The sequence below is a fragment of the Epithele typhae genome (assembly GCF_022376455.1).
Source record: "Epithele typhae strain CBS 203.58 chromosome Unknown BXZ73scaffold_90, whole genome shotgun sequence".
In the NCBI taxonomy this organism is placed as follows: Eukaryota; Fungi; Basidiomycota; class Agaricomycetes; order Polyporales; family Epitheliaceae; genus Epithele; species Epithele typhae.
In genome coordinates, this window is record NW_025954281.1 from 26,165 (window position 1) to 50,586 (window position 24,422).

The 24,422-nt window shown below is 59.4% G+C and overlaps 8 protein-coding genes and 1 non-coding gene across 9 annotated transcripts; 5 read left to right on the plus strand and 4 right to left on the minus strand.

The window, feature by feature from the left end:
• Positions 1-2,726: 2,726 nt before the first annotated feature.
• On the minus strand, positions 2,727-2,888 carry BXZ73DRAFT_9037 (uncharacterized protein; the record flags this gene model as incomplete). Its single annotated transcript, XM_048025611.1, has 1 exon — positions 2,727-2,888. A coding segment is annotated over one exon (162 nt), but the record flags the coding sequence as incomplete, so codon positions are not given.
• A 2,580-nt stretch (positions 2,889-5,468) lies between these two features.
• Positions 5,469-7,697, plus strand: BXZ73DRAFT_106748 (uncharacterized protein; the record flags this gene model as incomplete). Its single annotated transcript, XM_048016709.1, has 11 exons — positions 5,469-5,566; positions 5,621-5,811; positions 5,862-5,954; positions 6,005-6,116; positions 6,168-6,212; positions 6,261-6,289; positions 6,345-6,681; positions 6,742-6,934; positions 6,993-7,275; positions 7,337-7,452; positions 7,509-7,697. 11 exons carry the CDS (start codon positions 5,469-5,471, stop codon positions 7,695-7,697), a joined length of 1,686 nt encoding a protein of 561 aa, XP_047872402.1.
• A 764-nt stretch (positions 7,698-8,461) lies between these two features.
• On the plus strand, positions 8,462-10,321 carry BXZ73DRAFT_106749 (uncharacterized protein; the record flags this gene model as incomplete). Its single annotated transcript, XM_048016710.1, has 1 exon — positions 8,462-10,321. The coding sequence occupies one exon, from the start codon at positions 8,462-8,464 to the stop codon at positions 10,319-10,321; it is 1,860 nt and encodes a 619-aa protein (XP_047872403.1).
• Positions 10,322-10,456: 135 nt separating this feature from the next.
• On the minus strand, positions 10,457-11,258 carry BXZ73DRAFT_106750 (uncharacterized protein; the record flags this gene model as incomplete). The annotated part of the gene is made up of 3 exons (XM_048016711.1): positions 10,457-10,465; positions 10,517-11,011; positions 11,070-11,258. 3 exons carry the CDS (start codon positions 11,256-11,258, stop codon positions 10,457-10,459), a joined length of 693 nt encoding a protein of 230 aa, XP_047872404.1.
• Positions 11,259-12,608: 1,350 nt separating this feature from the next.
• On the plus strand, positions 12,609-13,379 carry BXZ73DRAFT_81771 (uncharacterized protein; the record flags this gene model as incomplete). The annotated part of the gene is made up of 3 exons (XM_048023569.1): positions 12,609-12,652; positions 12,715-12,837; positions 12,899-13,379. 3 exons carry the CDS (start codon positions 12,609-12,611, stop codon positions 13,377-13,379), a joined length of 648 nt encoding a protein of 215 aa, XP_047872405.1.
• Positions 13,380-15,948: 2,569 nt separating this feature from the next.
• Positions 15,949-17,562, plus strand: BXZ73DRAFT_81772 (uncharacterized protein; the record flags this gene model as incomplete). Its single annotated transcript, XM_048023570.1, has 5 exons — positions 15,949-16,010; positions 16,067-16,198; positions 16,261-16,368; positions 16,408-16,718; positions 17,054-17,562. The coding sequence occupies 5 exons, from the start codon at positions 15,949-15,951 to the stop codon at positions 17,560-17,562; spliced, it is 1,122 nt and encodes a 373-aa protein (XP_047872406.1).
• A 497-nt stretch (positions 17,563-18,059) lies between these two features.
• Positions 18,060-21,286, minus strand: BXZ73DRAFT_106752 (uncharacterized protein; the record flags this gene model as incomplete). The annotated part of the gene is made up of 7 exons (XM_048016712.1): positions 18,060-18,224; positions 18,284-18,529; positions 18,586-18,729; positions 18,791-20,572; positions 20,628-20,879; positions 20,932-21,069; positions 21,125-21,286. 7 exons carry the CDS (start codon positions 21,284-21,286, stop codon positions 18,060-18,062), a joined length of 2,889 nt encoding a protein of 962 aa, XP_047872407.1.
• Positions 21,287-21,444: 158 nt separating this feature from the next.
• BXZ73DRAFT_t191 lies at positions 21,445-21,518 on the minus strand. The gene has a single exon. It is a non-coding gene; the product is annotated as a tRNA-Val (tRNA).
• Positions 21,519-22,378: 860 nt separating this feature from the next.
• BXZ73DRAFT_81774 (glycoside hydrolase family 61 protein) lies at positions 22,379-23,287 on the plus strand (the record flags this gene model as incomplete). Its single annotated transcript, XM_048023571.1, has 5 exons — positions 22,379-22,433; positions 22,489-22,955; positions 23,007-23,093; positions 23,152-23,178; positions 23,234-23,287. The coding sequence occupies 5 exons, from the start codon at positions 22,379-22,381 to the stop codon at positions 23,285-23,287; spliced, it is 690 nt and encodes a 229-aa protein (XP_047872408.1).
• Positions 23,288-24,422: the final 1,135 nt, after the last annotated feature.

Sequence of the window (24,422 nt, forward strand, 5' to 3'; positions counted from 1 at the left end):
CCGACCAGACCGCCCAGGTTCTGACTGCGGCCGCTCGGCGCCGCCGACCCAACCACCTGCGGCGGGCTCGCGCGCTGCCCCTATGAGTCCTGTTGGTCCTCGACAACTGCGCCCAGGTGCTTTGACACGACGAGCTCGAAGGAGCGCACGTACACCTGGTAGGCCAGTGAGCGCCATCGCCCCATCATCTGCACGACGTCCGGGGGAGTGCCTGCTGCAAGGTAGTGGGATGCGCCCCCGATCCGGAATGAGTGGCCGAAGGTCGCTTCAAAACCTCGCTCCCGGAGCTTGTTGTTGACGCAGTCGAGGGCCGCTTGGCGCGTCAGCGGGCGGATGCCAGACTTGTCTCGCCAGCTGAAGAGGGGATCGTCGGCTGCTGCAGGCACCACGGTGGCAAGGTTTCGAAGCGCCAGCAGAGGGCAGACCGCGCTCGGTTGCCGCACCAGGAACACGCGCTGCACTTCACCCGCTTTGGCCGTTTTCGCGCGAGGTAGGTCCAGGCGCGCGTACTCAACACCCCGTTGGTCCTTGCCGAAGAACGCGTGCTTGCGTGCGAGGTTGCTGCCTGGGTTATACGCCGTGCGGGACCGCACCGTAGCCTCGCCGAAGCGCATGAGGCCCCAGAAGGCGCATGCTGAGGCCGCCCACACGCAAGCTTCGAATGGGTTGTCCAGCCGGAGCGATGTGTGCAGGGTTTCGAGCATCGCGAGGGTGAACGGTGGGCGTGGGGGTTTTGAGCGCCGGTCTGCCTGAAGGTTCTCAATGCCGCGCAGCGACCACTCTATCCGCGCCTGGTCGCGAGGCGAGAGCGGCTCCTCCCACCCCTGCGCGATGTGCCACGCGCGCACGGCGGAGAGGTACTTGCGGGTTGTGCTCACTGAGATGGGCTCCAGGGGGTACCGGTGGGCCTCTGCGCGCTCTCCCAGCTCGGCGATTATGTCTGGGTCGGCCGTTGCCCATAGACAGAAGGAGTGAAGGAGGATGAATGAAGCCGGGAGTCGCTCCTGTTCTGGGATCTCCCACAGGTCGCAGAACTTGTGGAACTTGCTAATACCAGAGCCGTAACCCGGAGCCGTCGCACCCCGCAAAGTCGTTCGGGACGCTGTCCGTGCGAGGTGCTGAAAGGAGATGTGGGACAGGGTGTTGAGAGGGGCCGCGTGAGTGCCATGCCACTGCAGCATCCTCTGCGCGGCGGGAACTGCAGGCCGGAGCTGGGACGAGCTTGGCACAGGCGCCAGCGTGACCTCGGTCGGTGCCGTGGGTGGGAGCGAGTCCGACTGGTCGACCTTGGGATCTTCAATGTGGAAGAGGGCTAACACCACCTGGCAATCAGGTCGCGCAGGTGCGGTGGCGTTGAGAAGTCGCTGCTGGTAGGTGCGGCGCCGGGACACCTCTCCAGGAAGCCTGCGATGTCGCCGCGTGAGAGCGGGTCGGCAACGTTGATCTCCGTGGCCACGTAGCGCGCTTCGACCGACAGACCGTGTTCTGCCAAGAGTGAATAAAGGCGGCGCAGGATGGTGTTCGTGTTGGGGGATCTTGCTCGCCCGGAGTTCACTACCGCCACTACTCCCGTGTTGTCCGAGCGCGCGAGGTACCTGCGCCAACTGGGAGGGAGGCCTGCTGGAATCTGATGGTGGATGGCCATCATGAGGCCAAGCTCCACCGCGAGTGCCTCGGCCCAGCCGATGTCGAAGCGCTGACCTGGACCAACTGTGACGCCGGGTGCGTAGGTCCAGATGGCCCAGTGTGATCCGACGACCACCCCGATTCCGAAGGACGAGCTTGCGTCGCCCCACCAGCCGATATCCACGGCCTCGGGGTTCTCCAAGGGAAGCTCGTTGGGAAGGCGCCCCAAGAGCTCCGCAATGTGGCGCAGGTCCGCACGGAAGTGGCGCCGAGGGTGAAGGCGAGCGCGCGGTGAGTCGAACTCCTTGATGAATTCTCCCACGGAGCGAGTGAACGGGCGCAGGAGGCGGAAGATGGACGCCGCGTGTATGAGCTTGCCCTGGAACGACTGGGCCTCGTGCACGCTCTTGCAAGCGCTGGGCTGAGACCAGTCGAGTACCAGTGCCAGAACCGCGGCCCGCTTCTCCTCGGGGAGAGACACCGTACGGCGCTCCAGGTGCCAGTCGTACCCTGTGAAGCGTTGCTGCACTGCAAAGCGGCGCAGCTTCAGAAGGCTCCATGGCACGCCCAAGTTGGCTGTCGTGGCTATGAAAGCGTCCTCGGTGAACTCATGTCCTGGGAAGCAGATGGCGAAGAAATCGTCCACCCACTTCGTGACGTGCCCGAAGCCGCGGGCATGGTAGATGTCGACGAGCATGTCCGCGATTGACCCAAAGACCCCCGCGCTCGAGCGGAGCCCGAAGCACAAGGCTCTATCCACGTACACCTTGCCTCTCCAGAACACGCACAAGGCGCGTTGCTGGTCAGGGCGCACCGGAGTGATGCGGTATGCGGCAGAGATGTCGAAGGTTGCTGCGCGACACCCGGGTGGGAGGCTGAGGACGAGCGCCGCGACCTTGTCGAATGTTCCCCACTCTGTCGGGAAGTCATCTGCATCAACGCCGGCATTGACGGATGGGGCAGCCTCCTGAGTACGAAAAATGCGTATGATTAACGCGCGAGTATCATACGGACAAGCGTGAGCATCGTACGTTATCGCGAGGGAAAGATAGATCTTGAATTAAACGAAATTTGTCCGAGTTTGGTTTGGGCACTAGGCCGAGCGGTGCCGTGCGGAAGGGGCCAATGATGGCCTCAAGCTCGTCGGGGTCGAATGCTCGTGAATACCGGCCAGCGGCCTGCTCCTCTGCGATGTAACGGTCGATGAAAGCGGGATTGAGGGAGGAAGATTTATGATTGGGAGGGATGGTGGTGTGCGTAACGGATTGGGTTTTGATCCCGACGTCGAAGCCTGCCCGCAGGCCTTCTACGACGTGCGCCCATTTTGCGCCCAGGCCGAGGAGCTCCAGTTCGTGCTCCACTCGGTCTGGGTCGATTGGGGTGACGACCACCCGTGGATCAGGCCCCGCCGGGCCCGCGTGTGCCGCAGGTGGCAGCACCGTGCGCGGTGGCTCCGCAGATGCTACAGCCGTGGAAGTTGGCACAGTCTGTCCCACGGGCGCATGAGGACTCGCGGGCGAAGGCGAAGCAGTACGGTGAGCCGTCGGGGGCCTGGAGGGCGTTGGCACTGCTAGAGCGGGTTGAGAGTGCAGCGACGCGACGGCCAGTGACTGTGTTGGCAGCGGTGCAGGCGTTAGGCATGTGTCCGATGTTGCCGCAACGAAAACACCGATTCGCGGGAGCGTCCGTGCGCGCGCGCTTCCGGGAGGCATCCTCGACGAACGAAGAGCGGCGCGTGTTGGTGGGGGCCGAGTACAGGTTCTTGCTTCCGGAGCCAGAACCACTGTTCTCTCCTCGGCCACGCGAGGCCTGCTGGAGGGCGCGTTCAGCGCGCGCGCTGGTCAACGCGGACTGCTCCATCGAGGTCGTGTGCAACGCGATGGTGAGCTGCTCGCGGTCCAATATGCCGAAGTCGATGCGTGGGTTTGACGCAGCGATGAGGCGCATTTGGATGTCGTACAGGACGGCGACGGGCCACCCGTGCTTCGCACCCTGGTGTGTGACGTTGTTGTGGTGGCGCTGCAACGCATCCGCCCGGGCTTCTCCGTCCTTGCAGCGTTCTCTGGTCGCGATGACCATTACTCGTGCCGCGGCCGTCCACTCGGTGCATTCGATGTCGCGCTCCCCAGAGCGGTCCAGGGCGGTCGACGCGTTCAGCGCGGAGGCGAGGGTAGTGGGCTCGCCGTGGTAGATCGCGGCGTTCCGGAATGCGCTTAGGACGTGGGTGTATGGGACGTACTGTCCGAAGCGTATGGCGCGCTCAACACGGGGTGGGAGGACTACAAGTGAGGGGTTAGCGGTGTGATCGTGCGTGTCGAGCGAGCGAGATGCGAGTGCGAGCGTGCGGGCGTGTGAGATGAGTGTCATGTGCCCCCGATAGGGATGACGAGCGTGAATAGCCAGATGGCGCGGGCATTGGAGACGTGCGAGACGAGCGTGACGCGATGATGCTGGGGAGCAGTACTCACCGACTGTGTTCTCATCAGCTTGCAAGCCTGGTACGATGGCTGGCAGCGCCGCAACCCCGGGCTGCGCATTGGCGTTCGCTGCGAGCTGAGCGAGGTTGATCGTGGTTTCGTCCGCAACCAGCTGGTCGAACATGGGGGCAGGGGCAGTGATCACCTGGCTCTGGGCTTCCGGCACGACCGCGGCAGTGAGGCCTGCGGTCGCCGCCGTTGTCCCCCCGGCCTGGATGGGTGCTTGGGTTGTCGCCGGTGTCGCCCCTGCTGGTGCGGGCGGCTGGTTCGTGCCACCATGGATCGTTACTAGTTCGATAGCCGAGATCCGTTTGTCGAAGGCCGCGATGTTGCCTCCCAAGGTGCGTACCTCTTGAAGGATGAGGACGCTGAGCTGTGCGGGGGTGATTTGGGTGCTGGAGGGCGTGGCGGCGGTCTTCGTGGCGGCGGCGGCCTGAGAGACTTGCGCTGCGAGAGACGCCGCTCCTGGGGCAGCCGAGGGCGCAGCCGCCGCTTGGCCAGGCGTCTGGGCGTTGCCGGCGGGCATGGCCGTGACACCCACGCTCGAGGGGGCGGCACCGCTCGGTCCCGAGGTGCTGTCCGGCGATGACGTCGCCTTCTTTTTACCGTCTGCCTTCTCAGTGGTGCGTCGGCCACTTGCTCGAGTTGGCTCGGGGTTTCCTTCCTTTTCGACAGTTCTGGGTGACACCCTGCGGCCAGCGGGCAGCTGCGAGGGCGTGTCGGGCTGGATTTCGCCCGGAAGGAACTGGAGTTGGCTCGGGTCGGGGACGTTGTTGGTCATGACGGCTGTGAGAACAGAAACCAAGCTGATCTAATGCGAGAAGACGATGGATGGTACGGCGGGGAACCGGATGTAGGGGGAGAGAGAGAAGGCGCGCGGACAGACGGGCAGACGGCACGGGAAATTTGCTTGAGGCCTAGGCGCCCAGAGCTCGGCCGGACGCTGGGGACCGGCCTCGCAGGCTCGGCCGGCACCTGCATAGAGGGAATCCAGTCAGAGCGGAGATGAGAGGCGCGCACCGCTTTATCGGCGGCTCTCTCTTCGACGTTCAACTTGGAGACCTCCGTTGACCTCCGTCTGCTCTTCGCATACCCACATATACCCCTTGTTCTCGATTGCTCTCTCTCCAGAACGCCCCACGATGAAGTCGACACCGTGCACGCTGTGCCGACCTGCGCGGAAATCGCCTTGACAGCGTCCCGGTCAGGCTTGGCACGCCACTGCGCTCAACCTTTTACTATTACTGAGTCTCCCCGCTCAATCTGCCGCCAAGCACGCAGCCTCCCCGTCGCCTCGCGCCTGAGCGTGATGATCTGGACATCTGAACACCCGCAAGGCCGGCAGGCTCTTTGCCTTCCTCCCTCATGGCCACCCCTGCCTCCTCGTCCTCCCCAATCCTTTCGGAGAAACCGGTCACTCACACGCCCGCCTCGAGCAAGCTCGGCGACGAAGAGCGCGGAAGGTATGGTCTCCACTGATGTTTGCCCTGGGCTTGCCGCTCACCTCCTCATGGTAGCAGCACCGACCGGCTACGCTCTCAGACGGACCCCAGTCCTCAACATGCTCCAGTACCGAATAGTGCCCACACAGTTGGCGCATACCAGCAGGCGACGGACGCGGCGCAGGAGTTCTGGGACCGTTTTCGTGGCAAAGGGCGGCGGAAGGTCGGATGGGCCGAGAGTCTGAAGAACATACTCTTGTCTTCATGTGAGTCCATGTCTCCCTGCAGAATGCGTCCATCTAAACCCGTCCTCCAGGGCTCAACGTCTTGCTCATCGTCATCCCCATTGCCTGGGTGTCCCACTGGATGTTCCTCAGCCACAAATGGGGTCCAGAGCCCACCTTCGTCCGTAAGTCTTTGTCTTCCCTCAAGCACTCCCTCGTACCGAGCACTGCACAGTGAACTTCCTTGCCATCATTCCCCTCGAAGGAATATTCGACTGGGGCGGCGAGCAGATGGCCCTTTACCTCGGCAAGGATCTCGGAGACCTTCTCGTCGTTACGTTGAACAAGTGGGTTTCTCTTGTCGGTTACAATGTGGATTGTACTGACCGACTCCGCAGTGCTGTGGAAGCCGTCCTGGCCATCGTCCTGTTGACCAAATGCGAGTAAGTGAATACCGGTATGATGTTCGTCGTGTTATTCACTATATTCAGTCTTCGTTTACTTCAGGCCACGATTGTCGGTGAGTATTTACCAATAGGCAGCTCCTCGTGAACTCTGTTCTTACGCATGTCTAGGTGTCGTCATTCTGCATTTGCTACTCATCCCCGGTGTATCTTTCCTCGTCGGCGGCAGTCAAATTCAACATCAGGCCCTGCACCCACACCATACGGACCTTAACCATTCTCTCCTTATGATCGGGTTCGTCCTCTCCACGTTTGCCTCTTCGCGCGCTGACCTCATTGCCAGCGTGCTCGCCACCCTCCTCCCGACTGCGTTCTTTGCTGCGCTTGACCGCGGTGCAACTCAAACAACGTCATCTGGCGCCGAGGCTGTCTCCGCAATTGTCACGGACGCGACGCGCGACCAGATTTTGCGGATGAGCCGCGGTATCGCCATCATGTTGCTCGTCATGTACGTCCTCCGTGTGCGGCCTCCTTATTTGTTCCTGGATTAACCGAATGCCCCCCTCAGTTACATCGCATCCCGATTTTACTTGCACAACCCCCCTGGTGAAGGCAATGCGCTCACTGTACTGCACGATGCTCCCCAGGCGCTGAAACACGAGGAGGCCCATCTCAAGGAAGAGGAGGCGCTTACAAATCCGTGGGCGTGCTTGATCCTGCTCGCATTCACCATCGCGATCATGGCCGCCACCGCCGAGTTCGTGCGTATCCCTTCGTGTGCGTCCCCTCCTCGCGTGCGCTCACACGCCCACCCTGCAGCTCGTGGAGTCGATCGAGGGCGTTCGCGAAACCTCGGACATCCAGGAAGAGTGGTTCGGACTCATCCTCCTCCCGATCGTCTCCTTCTCCGCCGACGGCGCGGTCGCGATTGTCTTCTTCCTCGAGTCGCTCTACGACCACTTCACGGGCCGCGAGCGCCTCGTGCCGTCGATGCTCGCGCGCGGGCGCGCGATCGACCTCAGCATCCAGTTCACGCTCTGGTGGATGCCGTTCCTCGTCCTCCTCGGCTGGTGGATCGGGAAGCCGATGCACCTCCTCTTCGGTGAGTCGCCCCGTGTGTCGGAAGCACTGAAAGACAAGACGGCTAAAGGGCCTGCGCGCAGACTACTTTGAGGTCGCGCTCCTGTTGGGCGCGTGTTTCCTCGTCAACTATGTCACCGCGGACGCAAAGACGAACTGGGTGGAGGGCCTCATCCTCGTCTCGTTCTACTTGATGATCGTGCGTCCCACCCGCTCGCTTCTTCCGGTTCTGGTGCTGACCTGAGCGCACGCTAGGCGCTCACCACGTGGTTCTATCCTGGGCAACCCGAGGTCGAGCTTATGCTTGTGTGCTTCGAGACCGTCGCGGAGGCGATCGCGGGCGGGGGCGAGGGGGCTGCGGAGGGGGCTGTCGCAGGGGGCACAGAGGTCGTCGCGGAGAACGCAACGGAGCTGATCTCGCGCGCGGTCTCGCACTTCCTCTGAACGCCCCCGCTGAACGATGTGGCGATGTACCTAAATACCTCTGCTACTTCTGCTGCTACCCATGGGCTCCGGTGCGTGAGAAGCACAATCCATGATCTCCCTAATCGCACGTACCCGCGTTCTGTATCATACGTACCCGTCCCGTTGCCTCCTTACATGTCTCTGTCTGCGCAGTCTCGTACGTGGTTATGCGCTGTACTTTCGTATTCTTTGTTTGCAATGTGTCGTTCATCAGAATCTCGGATCCGTGTGACTGGATATCAGATTCACCACCTGCAAGCCGTACCTGGCTGGCTGCTGGCTGCCACTGTCCAACAGTACGGGGAGCACGGTCCGAGGCACAATCGGCGGCCCGCGGGCCTCTTCAAATTCGAGGCTTTGTGCGGGCTTTGTGCGGGCTGTCTGTCTGGCGTGTGTGCAACGTGCCTAGCACATGATGCCGCGCGGCCCCGCCCAACTTCGCAGGCCCGCCCGCGGCGAGAGAGCCCGCACAAAGCCTGCACAAAGCCTGCACAAGGCGAAAGAGGCCCGCCGATTGTGCCTCCGTGCCCCCCGTGCACGACGTCTACCTTCCGAGTCGTCCTCTGCAGACTCGCCTCTTCATCGACTGTGTTTGCTTCACAGTGGCGTTACCCATCTGATTTGCCATTTTTCAAGGTACGTTCTCTCGACGTCCGAATCCCACCTAAGTGGTGAATCATTCGAATACTACCTTTTCCCAGGCTACTAGTAGCGGTGGCGCATTACGATCTCGGAATCTCTCCATGGACTCGACGATAAACCAGCTGCCTCAAGATATCATCTTAGAGATATGCAAGCATGCCGTCGCTCTACCCACTTCATCGGCACCCAGCGGTCACTCCTTCGAAAGTGTCGCTACCCTGCGTCAACTCTTCGGAAACACTCAATTGCACACGGCATACGGCGACTCTGATTCGGCCGTGGAGACCGCACAGAAGGAGTACATTTCAACCCTATTCACGCTATCCCAAGTCTGTCAGTCGTGGCGCGAAACTACACTGATGATGCCTTCCTTGTGGTCTCGCCTTCAAGGGGCTCTGCAACACGAATCGGATCATTTGTTCCGCTGCATGCTCCAACGATCTGGCACTGCGTCTCTTACCATATCCATTGAAGACATAGAAAGCCCGTGTTTTGAGACAATGCAAGACCCCGATCTTCAATCCCGCCTCGTCAACTTCCGATTCTCAATGTCAGAGACAGGCAGAGAGGCCATACTCCCTGAACGTCAGTGGGGACGGCTTCTCTTAGTCTTCCCGCTCAGCGCACCTCGTCTAGAGACTCTAGTTCTCTTCGCACCGAAATGTTTCGACAGTGCCGGCATATTTGATGAACTCATCGTCTCCGCTAAGTCTGACCCTCTCTTTGGCGCAGACACTGGTTCTCAACTCCGCGCGCTCGCCCTCTGGCCTGGAGTCCTCATGGCATCCTCCTACGGACCGTTTCCACGGATCACTCATCTCTACTTGAGCTTTTACCGCTGCTACGAGGACGTCAGCATCACGGCGATACTCCTCCGCTTCCTCGCCTCCTGCCCCAACATCGAATATACCTTCGTCGAGAATGCTTTGTTTGATGAAATCATCGACGGGAACGAATTCGGCCAAGCCACCCGGCGCCCGATCTCCATCCCGTCGCTCCGAACTCTCACCTTCATCGGATGCGAGTGGATGTTCAGCTACCACGTCGTCAACAACCTCGCGCTCCCGAACGACGCCCACGTCCACATTTACTGCCCCGACAAAGGGAGTGCGTCTTACGATGATCTCGCGACTCCCCACCTCCCCTTCTTCAATGGCCCACTCCGCATGAGCATCCTGCTCAACTTCCCCTTCGGCTTCTCGCTCGTCTTCAGCGGCCCACCCGACCCAGACCCGAACCAAGCGCGCTCGGTGCGCCCGAACGGGCGCTTTCAGACCACGAACTTCAACGACATCTACCTCCACATGCACAAGCCGGACGGCCTCCGCATGCGCGACATGCCACTCGCGAACGTCCGCGCGCTCGACGTCTCGTTTGCGCTGACGGCCCGGGACGACGAGTACCTGCCCGCGTTGTTCGAGCGCCTGCCGCGGCTGGAGACGTTCGTCGTGCGCTTCGACAGCGTCAAGTACCGGCTGTACGACAAAACGCCGGACGACCTCGCACGCGTCGTCGGTGCGCTGGGCACGGTCCTGGATGCGCTTCCGTGGGGCGATGGGCCCGCGTCGTGCCCCTGCCTGCGGACGCTCGAGGTGTACCTCGAACGGGTCCCCGTGGACGTGGTCGACAGCATCAAAGCGCGGTGGACCGAGCTGCTCGCCGAGCGCGTCGACGCGCGCGGGGACCGCGAGACGCCGATTGAGGTGTTGGCTGAGATCAGGGTGGAGGGGAGGGAGACGGTGGCGCGTTGGCGGTACGCTGAGCTTGGAGCTCTGAACACGTCGACGCCGAGGTCGTGTCTGGAGTGGATGGACGCTGTGGACGATCCGCTGGTCGCCGCCACGTCCCAGCGGAAGACACCGGACGAGTCGTGGGTCTTGGAGGACTTGGAGCAAGCAACGGCGTATTGGGAAGTGCCTTGGCCTGTGGAGAGTCTCTGGAAGACCCGACCGGACTCGTAGTCGGAGAGAAAGTGCCCATATACGACGTCCCGCGCCGCACTCTACAGTCGATTATCTGGCCATGAACCTGCCGTATTTATCGTGGAGAGACTGGTGATATATAACTCGTAAGATCAGTGATGCCACTCAAGTGAGCTATATTCCCTGTTCTCAACGTGAGAAGCATTCATCGCAAAGGCAGATGCTGCGACGTACCAGACAATCATTGTCCACGTCGATGTACCAGAATGGTTCAGCTATCGCCCCAGGAAACGGCTTGAACGCCTCGTCGAGGATGTGCAGGACAAGATCGTAATCATGACAGAGCTTTACCTGCTCGTCGTAGTCGTAGTTCGACCACAGGTAGACCACGAACTTGAGCCCGCGGCCGACCGAGAGCGTACGCGCAATGTTCAAGATGAAACCGCACTTATCGGAAAGGTCGTTTGTCATGAGTCTGAGTGCCATCAGCGTCATCCCACGCGCCGATCTGCCCTGTCGAGCAAGGACTGTTTCAAAGGTGGGAACCTCGGCCTCCTCGTCATCGTCGGGTAGCATCTTGAGTTTGTGTCGAACGGCATACTCGAAGGCAACGTCCAACTCGAAGGCGTAGCCGAACCGCCAGAGAGGGGGGCGATTCTTGCCATTATATACCTGCGACCGGGGGAGAGTGGGTTGCGGCGCGAACTTGATCAGAGCACGAGCGACGCGCTACACACGCACCGGACCTCAGAAAACAGAGACGGGGAGACGGGAGAACGATACGCACGGCATTGAAAGCCTCAAACAATGAGCTGGACTTGTCAACGCGCACGTCCGGAGTATCTGCTTCTTCGTCGTCGGTGGAGGGGGGAGGGGAGGCATGGTCGGAGCTTGATACAAGAACCCAGTCATCGCCATCAGACTCGGCGTCGCTGTTGGATGGATTACGCTCGTCGGCCGAAGTGGGGTGATTCATCAGGTGGCCAGAGGAAACCCAGTGCAAGGAAGGAGGCGCGTCTGTCTGTCTCTCCCACACACCACACTTTCCCGGCTCCATGAGTGCCTTTCTGCCATCTGCAACGAAAACACCCCGCTAGCTCTTGGAACGGTCAAATCTGTCTTGCTGCTTGCACTGTGCTTTTTTTCTCTCCATCCCCTCATTCCACGTGTTCCCCGAACAAAACATGACCGAGGCAAGAGCACAGCAGCTGGAGACAGCATAGCTCCCGATGCAATGGTATGTCTCTATCTCTTCCCCGTCATCGGAGAGACCCATTCGTGAGTCACTGGAAAGTCATATAATCCGTACGAGCCGGACGTTTGGATGAGCTTTAGGGAAGGTCTATCGCCATTGCCATGTTTTTCTTCGCTCACCGTGACATCCCCAGTCAACGTTCCCCGCTTCAGACGCAGTCATGGAGCGGATGCGTGCACCAGATCCGTCAGTGCGACCAGCGGCGTATGATGCGCCGAAGCTCAAGGCGATCGTTTATGCTATTCCCCCGCAAGACTTGCCCGTCGCCCTTGACTGGTCCTTATTTCCGGAATAAGTTCGCGATTTTGTGGTGTGTAGCAGTGAGGTGTAGGGCGACGGATTCATGGACCAGAGCCGGCAAGACATCGCCATCCAGACAACGGGCGACGATTCAAGACTTGTGTTCATGGTTTAACAAGTCTATTCATTGGCGGAGGATTCGGAACAAGATCGTCCCTGGGTGCCTTGTTGTGTTTGTATCTCGCCAGTTATCCCAACGATCTGTTGATTGAATTCCCCCACTGCAGACATCTCGCTTCCTTGTGCTTCTAGCGTGCCCACAATTGAGTGCACAATTGTACCCAAAAGCACGCACATGGTTTCTCCGACGATCTCGCCACCGAGAGAAGCACTCTGGGAAGGTCTCCGTGGTAGAGTGATGGGGACGCACACACATCCCACCTCCCGCCTCGAGCACTTTCGAGCCCGCCACCGTTCACCAGCCTTGTCCCTTGCGTTTCACGCAATCCAAGCGCCGCGATCCCGACCCGCCCGCTTCTCCCAATGCTGCCACCCTCCTCACCAACGCCACGCGGTTCTGAAGGCACAGCCCGTTCATCGCGCCAGAAGTTTGCAGCGCGCCGGTATCCGGGACGCAGAGGATTTGCGGAGGGCCAGTCTGCTTTCGTGACAAGCGTCTCCGCTCTTGTTCGTGGTTCGGCGGGGTGGATATAAAGTGCGCATTCTTCAAGGCCTGTCCCTCGCCCCGCACTCCCAACGCAACGAATTCTCGACCTCCTTCCCCTTCAAGCCCCATAATCGTCCGATCCGCCCTTACCCTCTTCCAAGAAAATGGCTAGACGCACCACTCGTCGCGCTACTCGCCGGGCCTCATTGTGAGTTCTTCTACCCCATCCGCGCCGTCTATTCGCAGTCCCGATCAGTCGCGATTGCGCAGTACTACTCCTCGACCGCCGAAAGCTGGCGCTAAACCGAAGAAGACCCCGGTCCCAAAGCTAGGAGGAACCCGAGACTACCAGCCGATGCCCTACGAGCTCGCTTCGCACCCGAAGTTGTCAAAGTACGTAGTCCTCAGTTGCACGGCTCCTCTGCAATGGACCGACACATTCCCATGGCCACAGGCTGCACCACACTCCGAAACCGCTCGTCACACGGGTCAGCCGACTCCATCTCCAGACCCTCTTGGACCATGAAGGAGTCGCGATCGTGTATGACGACGAGAAGGTCAAGTGTGCCCGCTGCCGTGACGTCTACGCGCGTGGGCCGAACGGCGTAGACTATGAGTCGAACAAGTTCCTGGCACACTGGGAAGCGTGCAGGACGTGGTCTGAGAAGACGATCGAGACCCTGGTTCCTATCAACGAAGCGAAGACCCAAGAGCTGGAGATCGAGCTGGAGATCGAACACAAGAGGGCACAGGATGTGCAGGCACAAAAGGATATTGAAAACATGCGAGTCGAGCTCGAACAGAGGACGAGACGTCAGGAAGTCATCGAGGAGCTAGGCGAGAGCTTTCAGAAGAATATCCGGCAGCTGCAGCAGCTTTACGCGGAGTGGATGCGGTTGCACGACAGGGTGAGTGGAACATGTCTCGGGTACTAGAATATGGCTCATTCCGCCCTCAGGCGGCCAACTCGCTTGAGATTTCATCGTTGGTCCCATCGCCGGCTCAAACTTCGTCTCCGGAGCTATCTCAGGAGATCTCTCGGGAAGTCTATATTGAGTCGGACCGTCAACCTGGTTCCGATTTTCGTTCACCATGCCCGTCCCCCTCGCCCTCGCTCTCGCGGCCCGCCACCCCGGGTTCCACCGCTCAGAGCTCACCACCTCTTCCTAGGCTTGTACCAGTCATGACTTGGGGGACGCGGGACTCACTTTCACCTCCCCTAACCGCGCTCCCCACCATAGTAATCACTCCACCACTCACTCCTAGTATCGACGACTCTACTATTGCCACCGCCTCTCCTGACGACTGGACCGAGGTCGACGTAACGACTCTAGGAGATCGCAGCACTCTTGCCGTCGAAGCGGACCCACTCGCCAGAGTGAAATTGGACACTCGTGCTGGGGAGCTTGCACGCACGACGGCACGTCTCATTGCAGAGCGAGCGACGGTCGTAGCGCTCCTGCAGATGAAACACAAGTCCGTCCACTTAGGCCGTGCTTCGGGGCGCACTTTTGCCCCGGAGTCCAACCCTGTCACTGCGCCAGTCCTCCACCGTACTTCAAGAGATGCGTGCGCAGGTCTTTCCGGTCGCGCCCCTGTTAACCCCACTTCCGACGTCGTTTCTGGACCCCTGCCTGCCTCTAGTGTTGGGGCGGCTCTGTCGGTCGTGGGCGACGAGAACGCACCACCGACCTTCGCTCCGGGGAGACCGTTCACCATGTCCGCAGGCAGAACGCAGCGTTATCGCGGGAAGAAGCGCTCTATCTTGGTTGACGAGGAGAGCGCTCCTCAGGCTCGCGTTGCGGGCGTTGATCAAGTTCGAATGTCCAAGAGGCGTCGACTTTGAAGAACGCGCTAAGAGCTGTTTATCATGGCCTCCGCGCGCAGGTAATTGACGCAGTAGCGCAAGACAACGCTTGATGTTCAAGTGTTACAAGTTCCGCAAACTCATCAAGCTTGCCTCACGGATGTACATCGAAGGCCCGGCTTACGCCTTGTACGGTGAAGTTTGCTACATGCATAACTGGTGGTTGGTGCGTGTTGCTGCTCCCAGGGATCTCAGCAACACTTCATGATCAGGTGATCACTATTGTACATACGGTGCCATGTTATTGTGGCAGGGCCAGCAAGTTCAGCGTGTCCAATTTTTCTTGTCATGTGCCCCGCGACGTACCTCAAAGCATGCGTAGAAGTAGAAATGCAAGTACGTAGCACGTTGAGATGCTCAAGAGATGCTGTCTACAAGTTGGTGCTGGTAATGCGGATTGCGCGCTGTGTCTCCGACATGTCCACATGCGGGAGCGTATGCCGGCAGATGCCGTGTTCGCTTGACTTCCTCCCCAATTCACCGGCATGCTTCGCCTCTCGTTTGGCCGCCACACTGGTAGCTTTACAGCACCTCATCTCGTACTTTGCTGCTCTGGACTCCTTTCTTCGACTGAGGTACTCGGATCGTCTTCTCGGCCTCTGTCAAGCATCGAATATGTATGAACACACGGCCAGACGCCAGCCTCCAGACGTTTACCATTCGGGCAAGACACGGACGCAGTCTTGATATATGTGTATCGAAGACATGCGTATGAGGCTCGGGGGAGATTGTGAGGCTCTGCAGTGAGTGCGTTCTCGCTACATACGCATTCGGACCCCCGTGCCCTATCCTTCCCAGCATATCCCTTGCTACTTTCATGCGGCGGACTGGTTGTTCGTCTGTCCGCTCCCCTCATACCGGACGTTTTTGTTTCTACTTACCCGTCAGCCATGCGGGACTCGTTTGGAATCGTGCGGCAGTCCCTCCTTCCTTCTGTGTAGCTATTCTCTCTGTTGTCAGGATGCTCGCCACCAGGAGCTACCCAATCTGACCCCACCTTTGTTGTTTCCGTTTAGAGCCCTTATCCACCGCATGCCGTTATGGGTTTATTGTGTGGTGCTGTGCTGACGAGGCGGTATTCCCTTGACTCCAGACGGCGACCAGCTGTAAGTTCCATATTCGTGACAGCCCAGCTCTACTAGCTTTACCATGAAGTCGTTCTGGTCGAAGGCTCTGCTGACGTTCGTTGTGCGTTTTCTCCATGTTGACTATGGTCTGACCCTGCCGCTGCAGATATATCGTTCAATTACATCGAAAGTAACCCACGACATCCCACACAAACGGCAGTGTCCCACTGGCCTTCGTCTTCCACAATCCATTTGCGCTTCTCACCTTGGCTCTCCTCGTGGTACTCATGCACAACACCGCACCGACCTTCTCTCGGTTCCTGTGGATCCATGGAATGCACTGCCTTCTCGTTCTGCCGGGGGGCCGCCAAGGAAGACACAAATGGCGAGCGGGATCGCGATTCGTATTGTCATCAACAACGATTTTGCGTTGCCTTCTTGACCGATATAATGTGCTGTCCTAGCCTCCGCACGGCATTCGCATACTCCACGTCCCCACCCCATCGACTCGCCACTTTCCCTCGCCACGTTATCGTTGGGCTACATTGTTCTGGTCTCAAGCACAGCGATATGCGTACGACAAGGTTGCGGACCGAAGAAAGCTCTCCGCACCTTATAGCCTCTTCCGATACGTGAGTGTTTCTCTGATGCTGCTCCCCATCACCCTCATCCTCTCGCGTCCCTTTAGACGTACAACAAATCCTGAAGCTACTCCCCAGAAGAGCGAGGGTCAGTTCAAGAGGAATCCGACAGTCGACTCATATCTGGCTCGTCTTGAGCGCATACTCCCCGATTTGCGCGCACACCGAAAGTACTGGGGGTACGTCGCCTTTGAACGAGCATGCTTCCGGCCCATGCTGATCATTCCCTTTTTTCGACCAGTACGTTCACGCCATGGGACCCCGACATGTGCGACGGCGGTTTCGCAAGACTCCGACGGTTGTGCGACCATCCAGACGTAGAGTGTATTTACCACTCGTTCAAGGTCAGGTGCGCTCGGTGCCACTACCTGGTCACTTTGACGACCAGAGACTGGTTCGACGAGCACAAATGGAACGCTCACCATAGAAGATGCGCGAGCAAGTCCAACGCACAACTGGCGTCTGTGAAGGTTGCGAATGATCTGTGGCTTCCGGAGCAAGAGGAGGAAGTGCGTCGGGAGCAAGCCGAAGATATGAAAGAGCGTTTAAGGTACCTTCGGAAAGTCGTCTCGAAGGAGACTGAGGGAGAGAAAGCGCGGCGGCGGCACCTTGACGACCTCCGGGAAGCCTCTGAGAAGCTGAAAAGCATGGAGGACTCAATTCGGGACCATCGACTGAGGATCCAGAGTTGTCTTGCCGGTGAGCCCCATCCATTTGAGTTCTCAACTGTACCGTTGCTGACGTCTGCCCCTGGCAAGACGATACACAATCGCCTGCTCGCCTGCTCTCGGAAGGTCCATGCCAGCACACGCCTATACCCTCGCATACTGCACTCCATTCATCCGAGGTTAACCATAGCTCGCCCCTCTCACCTACCTCTAGAATTCCTCGAGGCTCTGCTGCGACCGTTCATTCTTCCGGCCCTCTATCTCCAACGTCCCCACTTCCGTCAAGTCCCCATCTGGTCAACCCACCCCTCGGAACACCCACCCCTCCTCTATCTCTGGGTAGGAGAGGGCTTGACGTCGTCGCAGGCGCACAAGCTGGGGCGCCGCCAGACCATCACCGGGATGAAGAGCTTCGCGCGCTAGAGCTACTTGCCATGGAGCAATTCGGAGCGCGAGTCCTTGCCTCGAAGTTCTTCACCGTCCGTTCTCCCAGCCACCCTTCGTCCGACGTCGTCTCTTCGGACACCGCAGGCCCTCAAGCAGCTTCAGGATCGACTGAAGCACCCTCGACACCTGCCCCTCCTCGTGCCGCCACTCCTTCCAGCCCCACTCCCACCCGGCTTGTGACCCCAACGGCTGCGCCGAACCCGGCTCCCATGCGCCGTTTCACCCGTCAAACTCGAGAGAACGTGCCGCCCGCCACGAGGGCCGCCCTCGCCACCGCTGCAGCAGCGGCACTAAGCTCGCCGCCGCGAACGCGCGGCAGGAAGCGCGCGGCCCCGGACGACTTGACGCAAAACCCTCCCCCGTCCTGCGCCGATGAAGGCGGTCTTCGTCGGAGCAAACGGCGGCGAATCAGCACGAGGAGACCCTAGCTAGTTCACCATGTCTTCGCTCTTGTTAGGTTCTCTCCCGCTCGAGACAGGGCGCGAGACTCCTCTTGATAAATCCTTGTACGTCGCGGTGCCCACGTCGCCCGCGGCTACCCACGCTTCAGAACACCAAGGTAAGGGCAAGAGACGTCCGACTGGAGGATGAAGATCTTGTGACTCGAAGTGCCTTGTACCCATGTATTATATTTAAATTTGTTGTTGTGGTCGTGCCGTTGTCTTCCCTTACATTGCTTTGTATATCTCCGAACATGTTGAATGCATTCCAGCACGCATGAAACCATTCTTGTCATTCCTTGGACAGAGTCCAATGCTGTCCGTCCGTCGTCGCTCAGCGATGGTGACCCCGCATTTCAGCCTCATGATTGCGGACACCGTGAGGCAGAAATGGCCGTGCGAGAAACCGGGCGAACAAAGTACTATAAGGCGACACAGCAAAGCAATAACATATAAAGCAAATCCCGCATACAGACAAACGCGCACTATGTACCACGAACGGGATGTCCCTGCTGCAACCGTTGTATCGTGTTCGCCCGTAACGGCGTGTCCGCGAACAACGCCTTGACGAGCTTAACAAGCTCCTCAATCTCGAAGTCGACCAGCGCGCCCTCCTCGAACAGGTACGAGATGTCCGCGATGGAAGCTTCCTGTATATGCCGCGATATGATGAGCATGTATTCTTCTGAGAAGTGGAAAGACGACGCACCAGCAGGTCAGAGAGGTATGAGAACTTGAGCCACGAAGGGACGTAGGACACAACGAAGGAGGGCTGCTCGGGATCCTCGACGAAAAGGCCCTCCAGCGAGTTCATGATGTGACACAACTCGCAGAGCTTATGTGACTCCGTCTCCGTGATGTCCTCCAGGGAGAGGATATCGCCCAAGATACGCGACAGGGCGCACTCCACAAGCGTGCCAAGCGCCTCGTAGTATCGGCTCTTCATCAAAACGGCCTGGAGACCGAGACGTGCTCAGCGGGGAAGGGGGTGGTAGACAAAGGCGCACATACCTTCCATTGGGGCGCTATCCTCCGTATCCGCTGCAAGACCTCATTGACCGCGCTCTCGCACTCGTCGTACCGGTCTTGAAGATGCGTGTCTATGAACCCTCGCGCCTCTTCCAGTGTCTCCTCAATCACCTTCTCCTCGCGGCTCTAAGACCCACTTCAGCCCCCTCCACTTTAAACGCAACAAGCGATCGAAAGGAACACTCACTACAGCATCCTCATACCAACTCTCAGACAGCACCCTCAGCCGCTCCACACCCTCCTCCAGTTTCCCCCGCGCCGCGACCTGCGTTCCCGCAAGCGTCGTGACCACCCGCCGGACCTCCTGGCCCACGAACATGCAGTCGTTCGAGAACCGCATCGGCTCCTTCGCCGCCTGCTTGAGCTGCACCGCGTTCGTGACCGGGACGAGCGCGCGGAAGAGCTCGAGCGCCATCGGCGCCGCCTGCAGGACGATGTCGCCCGGGGCGGAGGACGTGCTAAGGGTGCCGGACGCCGCGAGCTCGGCGCCCTCGCGGAGGACGTCTTCGACGAGGCGGAGCAGTGCCTTCGTGCGCCCGGAGACGGCGTACGACTCCGTGACTTGGAGCGGCTTGAGCATGGGGGGTGGGGCGTGGTGGGGAGGTTGTACTGGCTGGGATGGGAGAGGAGGATGTGAGCTTGATGGAGCAGGGGCTGTCTCCGCGCGAACGGACATCGTTGGAAGCGTCGAGGCGACTGGGGAGGTCGGTAGACTCTTGTTCCCAAACCGTTTTTCCAACCCTTTCGCCTGCTTCGGTGCCTTGACCGGAGTGACGGGCTTCTCGTCCCAGGTATCGTCCCAGGGCGAGTCGTCCTCGACCGCAATGGACTCATCAGGAATCTCTTCAGCGTCGTCGTTCCAGCCCCATGCATCGCCGGGGTCCTCCGCTGATTCTTCCGCGGGTGCTGCTGGTAGGGGCGCAGGCTGAGGCTGAGGCGGTGATGCAGGTGCTGCCGGGGGATTCGGGTTAAGAGCTTCCGTCTCCGCGTCGAGGTCGTCATCGAAGCCCCAGTCATCCGTCGGAGACTCGTCAGTCTTCTTCGCCGGTTCCTCTTCGAAGCCCCACGCATCGTCCGCCACAGCCCCCACCTCCTCAGCATGCCCGTTCGCGGCCGCTGCTTTCCCATTCACGACGACCGGCTCGTCGACGACCTGAATGGGGATGATCTTCTCCTGAGCAACAAGAGGCGCGTCGACGCGGAAGGCGCTGCTGTCATCATACTGCGCGACAACGACGACACGGGCCTTGTCCAGGATGTCGGCCCGCCGCTTGCGCTCGTAGTGGTGACCGACGGCGTCGGCCCATGACTTGATGCCCCGGTCGGCGCCGCTCTCCCCGAACATCCTCATGATCACCGTGTCTTCCATTTCGACCGCTCGCTTTGTGAGGTCGAGGAACGCAGGTAAAGTAGCAAGAGACGAGGCCAGATTAGGGAGGAGTAGATGGTTGAGAATTGCGGTACGAAGGGAGGTGCAAAGGGAGAGCGGGAATGCCTTGCGCTCTGGAGGTGGGAGGTGGGGGAAGAGGTGGTCGTTGAGGAAGGTCATGGTGGTTACCAGGTTGTCGAGGTGTAGCGTGAGGTCATGGGTGTTTGGAGGACCTCGCCGAAGGGACAGTTTATACTCCACCATGCCCGTCATATCTTCCGTCTTCTCATGCAGTAGTTGGAGAGGCTGCTTCAGGACATATTCGATGCAGTGTGCAATTATGTCGCGCCGTAGGGTAGATAGGTGCATGGAGAGAGTGGAGGGTGACATCGACTGCAGGATGGCGGAGAGACCAATCACGGCATCCATGTTCTCACCATTAACTGCCGTAGGAAGCGAGGGTCCATGGCGATATGCGCGTGGTGGCACGGCTTGCACAGAAGACTTGACCACTATTTCCGACGCTGTAACCGATATACTCCTCGAGTAGGCGTCCAAGAGCTGCTCCTCCGTCCGGTTTTGCAGCGCCGCGCATCTTCGCTGGTAACACACACCATGTTCACAACTGCACCAAAACGTATGAATGGCCACGCACCTTCATGTCACCCATGACTTCACTCTTCAGCAGGGGTGGCGGAGCCTCCGCGATCATCTTCCCCAGCGAAGCGCAAGCAACCGTCGCGTCCGCGAGCTCCGCCTTCTCCACCAACCGCGTCAGACGTCGCAGCTCGTTTCTGCTTTGCAGCAAATGCGCGAGAGCGTGATGTCGTGCGCGCGCGTCCGCGGCGTTTTGCGCAACCGCCGCATGGCTAGTGAGCGTGTTGACGAGGGTGGGTACGAGACCTGACTTGAAGACGGCGTGGGTCGAAAGTTGGAGAGAGGGTAGATAGGCGGCTCACCTGAGGGTTTGAGATACTCTCTTCCAGACTGTCTACATTGTGGGACAGGGAATGGAGTCGCTCTTGTACGGCAATGGAGGAAGCGAGCTGCCTCTCAAAGGCGGGGAGGTCGCTGGAGATGCGCTCGTGTATGCGTTGCTTTCGGCCTGGGTCAGGGTGGATATATGCGCTCTGACGCGACGGAGAAACTCACCTTTGTTTGCCTAATGGTGTCGTTGAGCTCAGACACCCATGAGGAGGCTAATTCCGCACTCAGCGCCTTGGCCGAGGTCTCAGAGACTTGGGTGAGGATTTGGGTTGAAACATCACGAGCATCTTTCTTGCGGGGAAGATGCGAGGGCAGAGGGAAGGCCATAAGGGTTATGTTACAGGTAGAGCCACGATGGGAATGACCGTGGCTGGTGGTGGCAGGAGAGAATCATGACAAGAGTAAGACGCGCTTCCACGTCTGCATACAGCATGCACGTCATAAGTTCCCTCCCGAGCGCTTGACCAAAGTTACCGAAGTAAAAATGAGTCGACCCAGGCTCGAACTGAGGACCTTCTGTGTGTTAGACAGATGCGATAACCAACTACGCCATCGACCCATACGTGCACTGATTATAGGGAATACTATGGCGTACCCCTGCTCAGGAAAGTGCAAGCCGCCGCCGCTTCCTTACCATGCGTCTCGTCTTCTCCCATGCTCTCCTTCTCCAACACCGCTCGTTCTTATCGAGAAGCCTTTATCACTACTCAAGCACTCACCAATGTGGTTTCAACTCACCGGTCGTGTATCGGAACGACAGAAAATGGCCTACCCCGCATGACCCAGCATCAGTGAGGGGCATATTCTTGGAATAGTGTGTGCTATGTTTGCTCGTCCTCATTGTTTGTAAAGCCAACCTTGTCCCGCTCCCAACAGATCCATGGCTTCCGGGCCCACACTACTTCAATCAGGCATCGGGTGCCGTACTTTAGTCACTGACCCCCACCGATGATTCAACGTCATCAGCGACCGGACTCCCCGAAACTCGCATGTGTCTGTCAAGAGATTCGGTGCACACTCGGATGAACGGGCTATATGTCGGCTCCTTTGAGCATGTATACAGCTCTCGACCTGACGACCCGTTGGAGCTTGTTTTCCCGAAGAAGCTTCTCTGCGTCCTCGGAATCAGCATCTCGAGCTTGGGTTGGCCTCTAATAAGTGCACAACAGACTATGACGCGGTATCATCTTCTATCTCGTCCACGGGTAGCCGAAGACTACTCGATACCTCGGATATATCGTCTTCACATGGACGGCGCAACATTCAAACAGGCCTCAAAAACGGTTCCGAACCACTTACGTGTAAAGACGGTGATCCATACATACAGCAACAAACAGCATGGGTGCAGAATTCCGTCTGCTATAAAAGAAGCCACGGGCAACGGTCAACCTGCAGCACTCCGTGCCTCACAGCATCACGATGTTCAAGTCCGCCCTCGCTCTTGCTGCGTTCGTCGCTTCAGCGGCTGCCCACTGTGCGTCCCTCCTTTACCTTGCCACCATTCTCTACTCACTGACACCCACCTTAAGACACCTTCCCCTCACTCGTCGTCAACGGCACGACGACCCCCGCCTGGATTAACGTTCGCCAGACGAACAACTACAACACCCAAGCGCCCGTCACCGACGTCACCTCCGCCGACTTCCGCTGCTACGACTCCGAGACGGACCCGACCGTGGAGACGATCACCGTCGCCGCGGGCACCGAGATGGGAATCATGTCCGACGGCACGATCTACCACCCGGGCGTCGTGAACGTCTACATGGCCAAGGCCGACGGCGACGTCAGCGACTTCGCGGGTGACGGTTCCGTCTGGTTCAAGGTCTACCAGATCACCGCCGTCACCGACGGGGGCTCGAGCATCGCCTTCCCGGCTGAGGGTATCCCGGGTGTGACCTTCACGCTCCCTGCGGCGCTCCCGACCGGCCAGTACCTGGTCCGCATGGAGGCGATCGCGCTCCACGTCGCGCAGACGTTCGGCGGCGCGCAGTTCTACGTGAGCCGTTGGTGCTACTGGCTGTGGTCTTGTGCTAACACATTCGTACAGATCTCGTGTGGCCAGGTCAACGTCGTCAACGGCGGCAGCGGCACGCCCGGACCCCTCGTCGCCATCCCTGGTGTCTACACTGGCTACGTGCGTGCTTTTTCTGCATGTTCCTGTTCGGAGGCTCATATCGCGCTGCATCCTGCAGGAGCCCGGCATCCTCATCAACATCAACGTGAGTTTCTTTGTGACGGTTCTGGCGATCTCGATGCTCAACGATTCTTCTACAGTACCCCATCCCCACCAACTACACTCAGCCTGGTCCCGCCGTGTGGTCTGGGTGAAAAACTCTGCATTGGGTCTGCATCCCCTGTACGCTCCTTCCGAGTCTGCGCTCCGTAGTCCAATAAGCACGTGTTCGTACCTTCGTTCCGGACGCAAAGCTCGTGTGCGCCACGCCCATCTCAAGACGTCCGCATGTCGGCCCATGCTTTCACTGTCCACCGGCCCGTCCGAGTCGTGCACGGCTCTCCGGTTCGACCACAAAGCCTCTTTCGATCGCTCACCGGCTTCTCCCTGCATTGAAGTCGAAAGCAACTGCAGCTTCCAAGCCTGTCTGCGACGAAAGTCACAAATGCCTTGGCCCAAGGGCGCGCTGCAGCTATCAATCTCCCGCGGCGATCCGCATGAGCGCAGTCCGCAGCTTCCAGCTATACGCGTCCAGGATCTCGATTCCCGGCATACAGCAGTGGATTGGCTCTCAGAGGTTGCCGGCCGCCTCCGGACGTGCGCGCTGGGTTCCGCGCTCTCGTGTACTCCGTCCATGCAGCGCAGCCGACCCCTCTGCCCTCGCAGACTATCCTGGGGATTGGCCAGAAGCTCGGACACCGGCCGAGCGCAAAGCGCGCCGTCCAGGGCGGGGGTGCGGAGAGTGCTCAGTGGGCATCGCCGCGTGGGTTAGGGGCGGATTTCGGGGGTTCTGGGCCTGGGCCTTGGAGTCGCTTTTGAACGCCGGCGGCGCCCCAGGGACGGAGGACGCCCAACGCGACGCGAGGGACTTGGAGCCTTCGGTCACTGGAAATTTGAGGCGCGCAGACGGACGCGCGAGGAGTCGGCGACGAGGAGATTGAAACCGATCCTGGTGCGTCGTCCCAGAGCGAGGGTCGGGGCTTGGGTCCAATTCGGTGGAATGTGGATGCGCACGAATGGCACCCAGCTGCGGGGCGACTTGCTTGGACGGGGGCGCGCTTCATTCTGCGAAATGAACGACACCTGTTGCTCACCGCCCGAAGAAGGGGCTTTCTATTGATATCCCCCGAAACGTGGTGGGCGTCCAGTACACGAGTACTAGATTCGTCCGGGGATACAATGGATGCGGGAGCTGTGGTTGTGAAGGATCTCTTTGGGTCGGGCAGAGTCCAGACGTGCCTGAGGTCGCCTAGGTCGCCTAGGGGAAGCCAACATCAGCGACACAAGTTG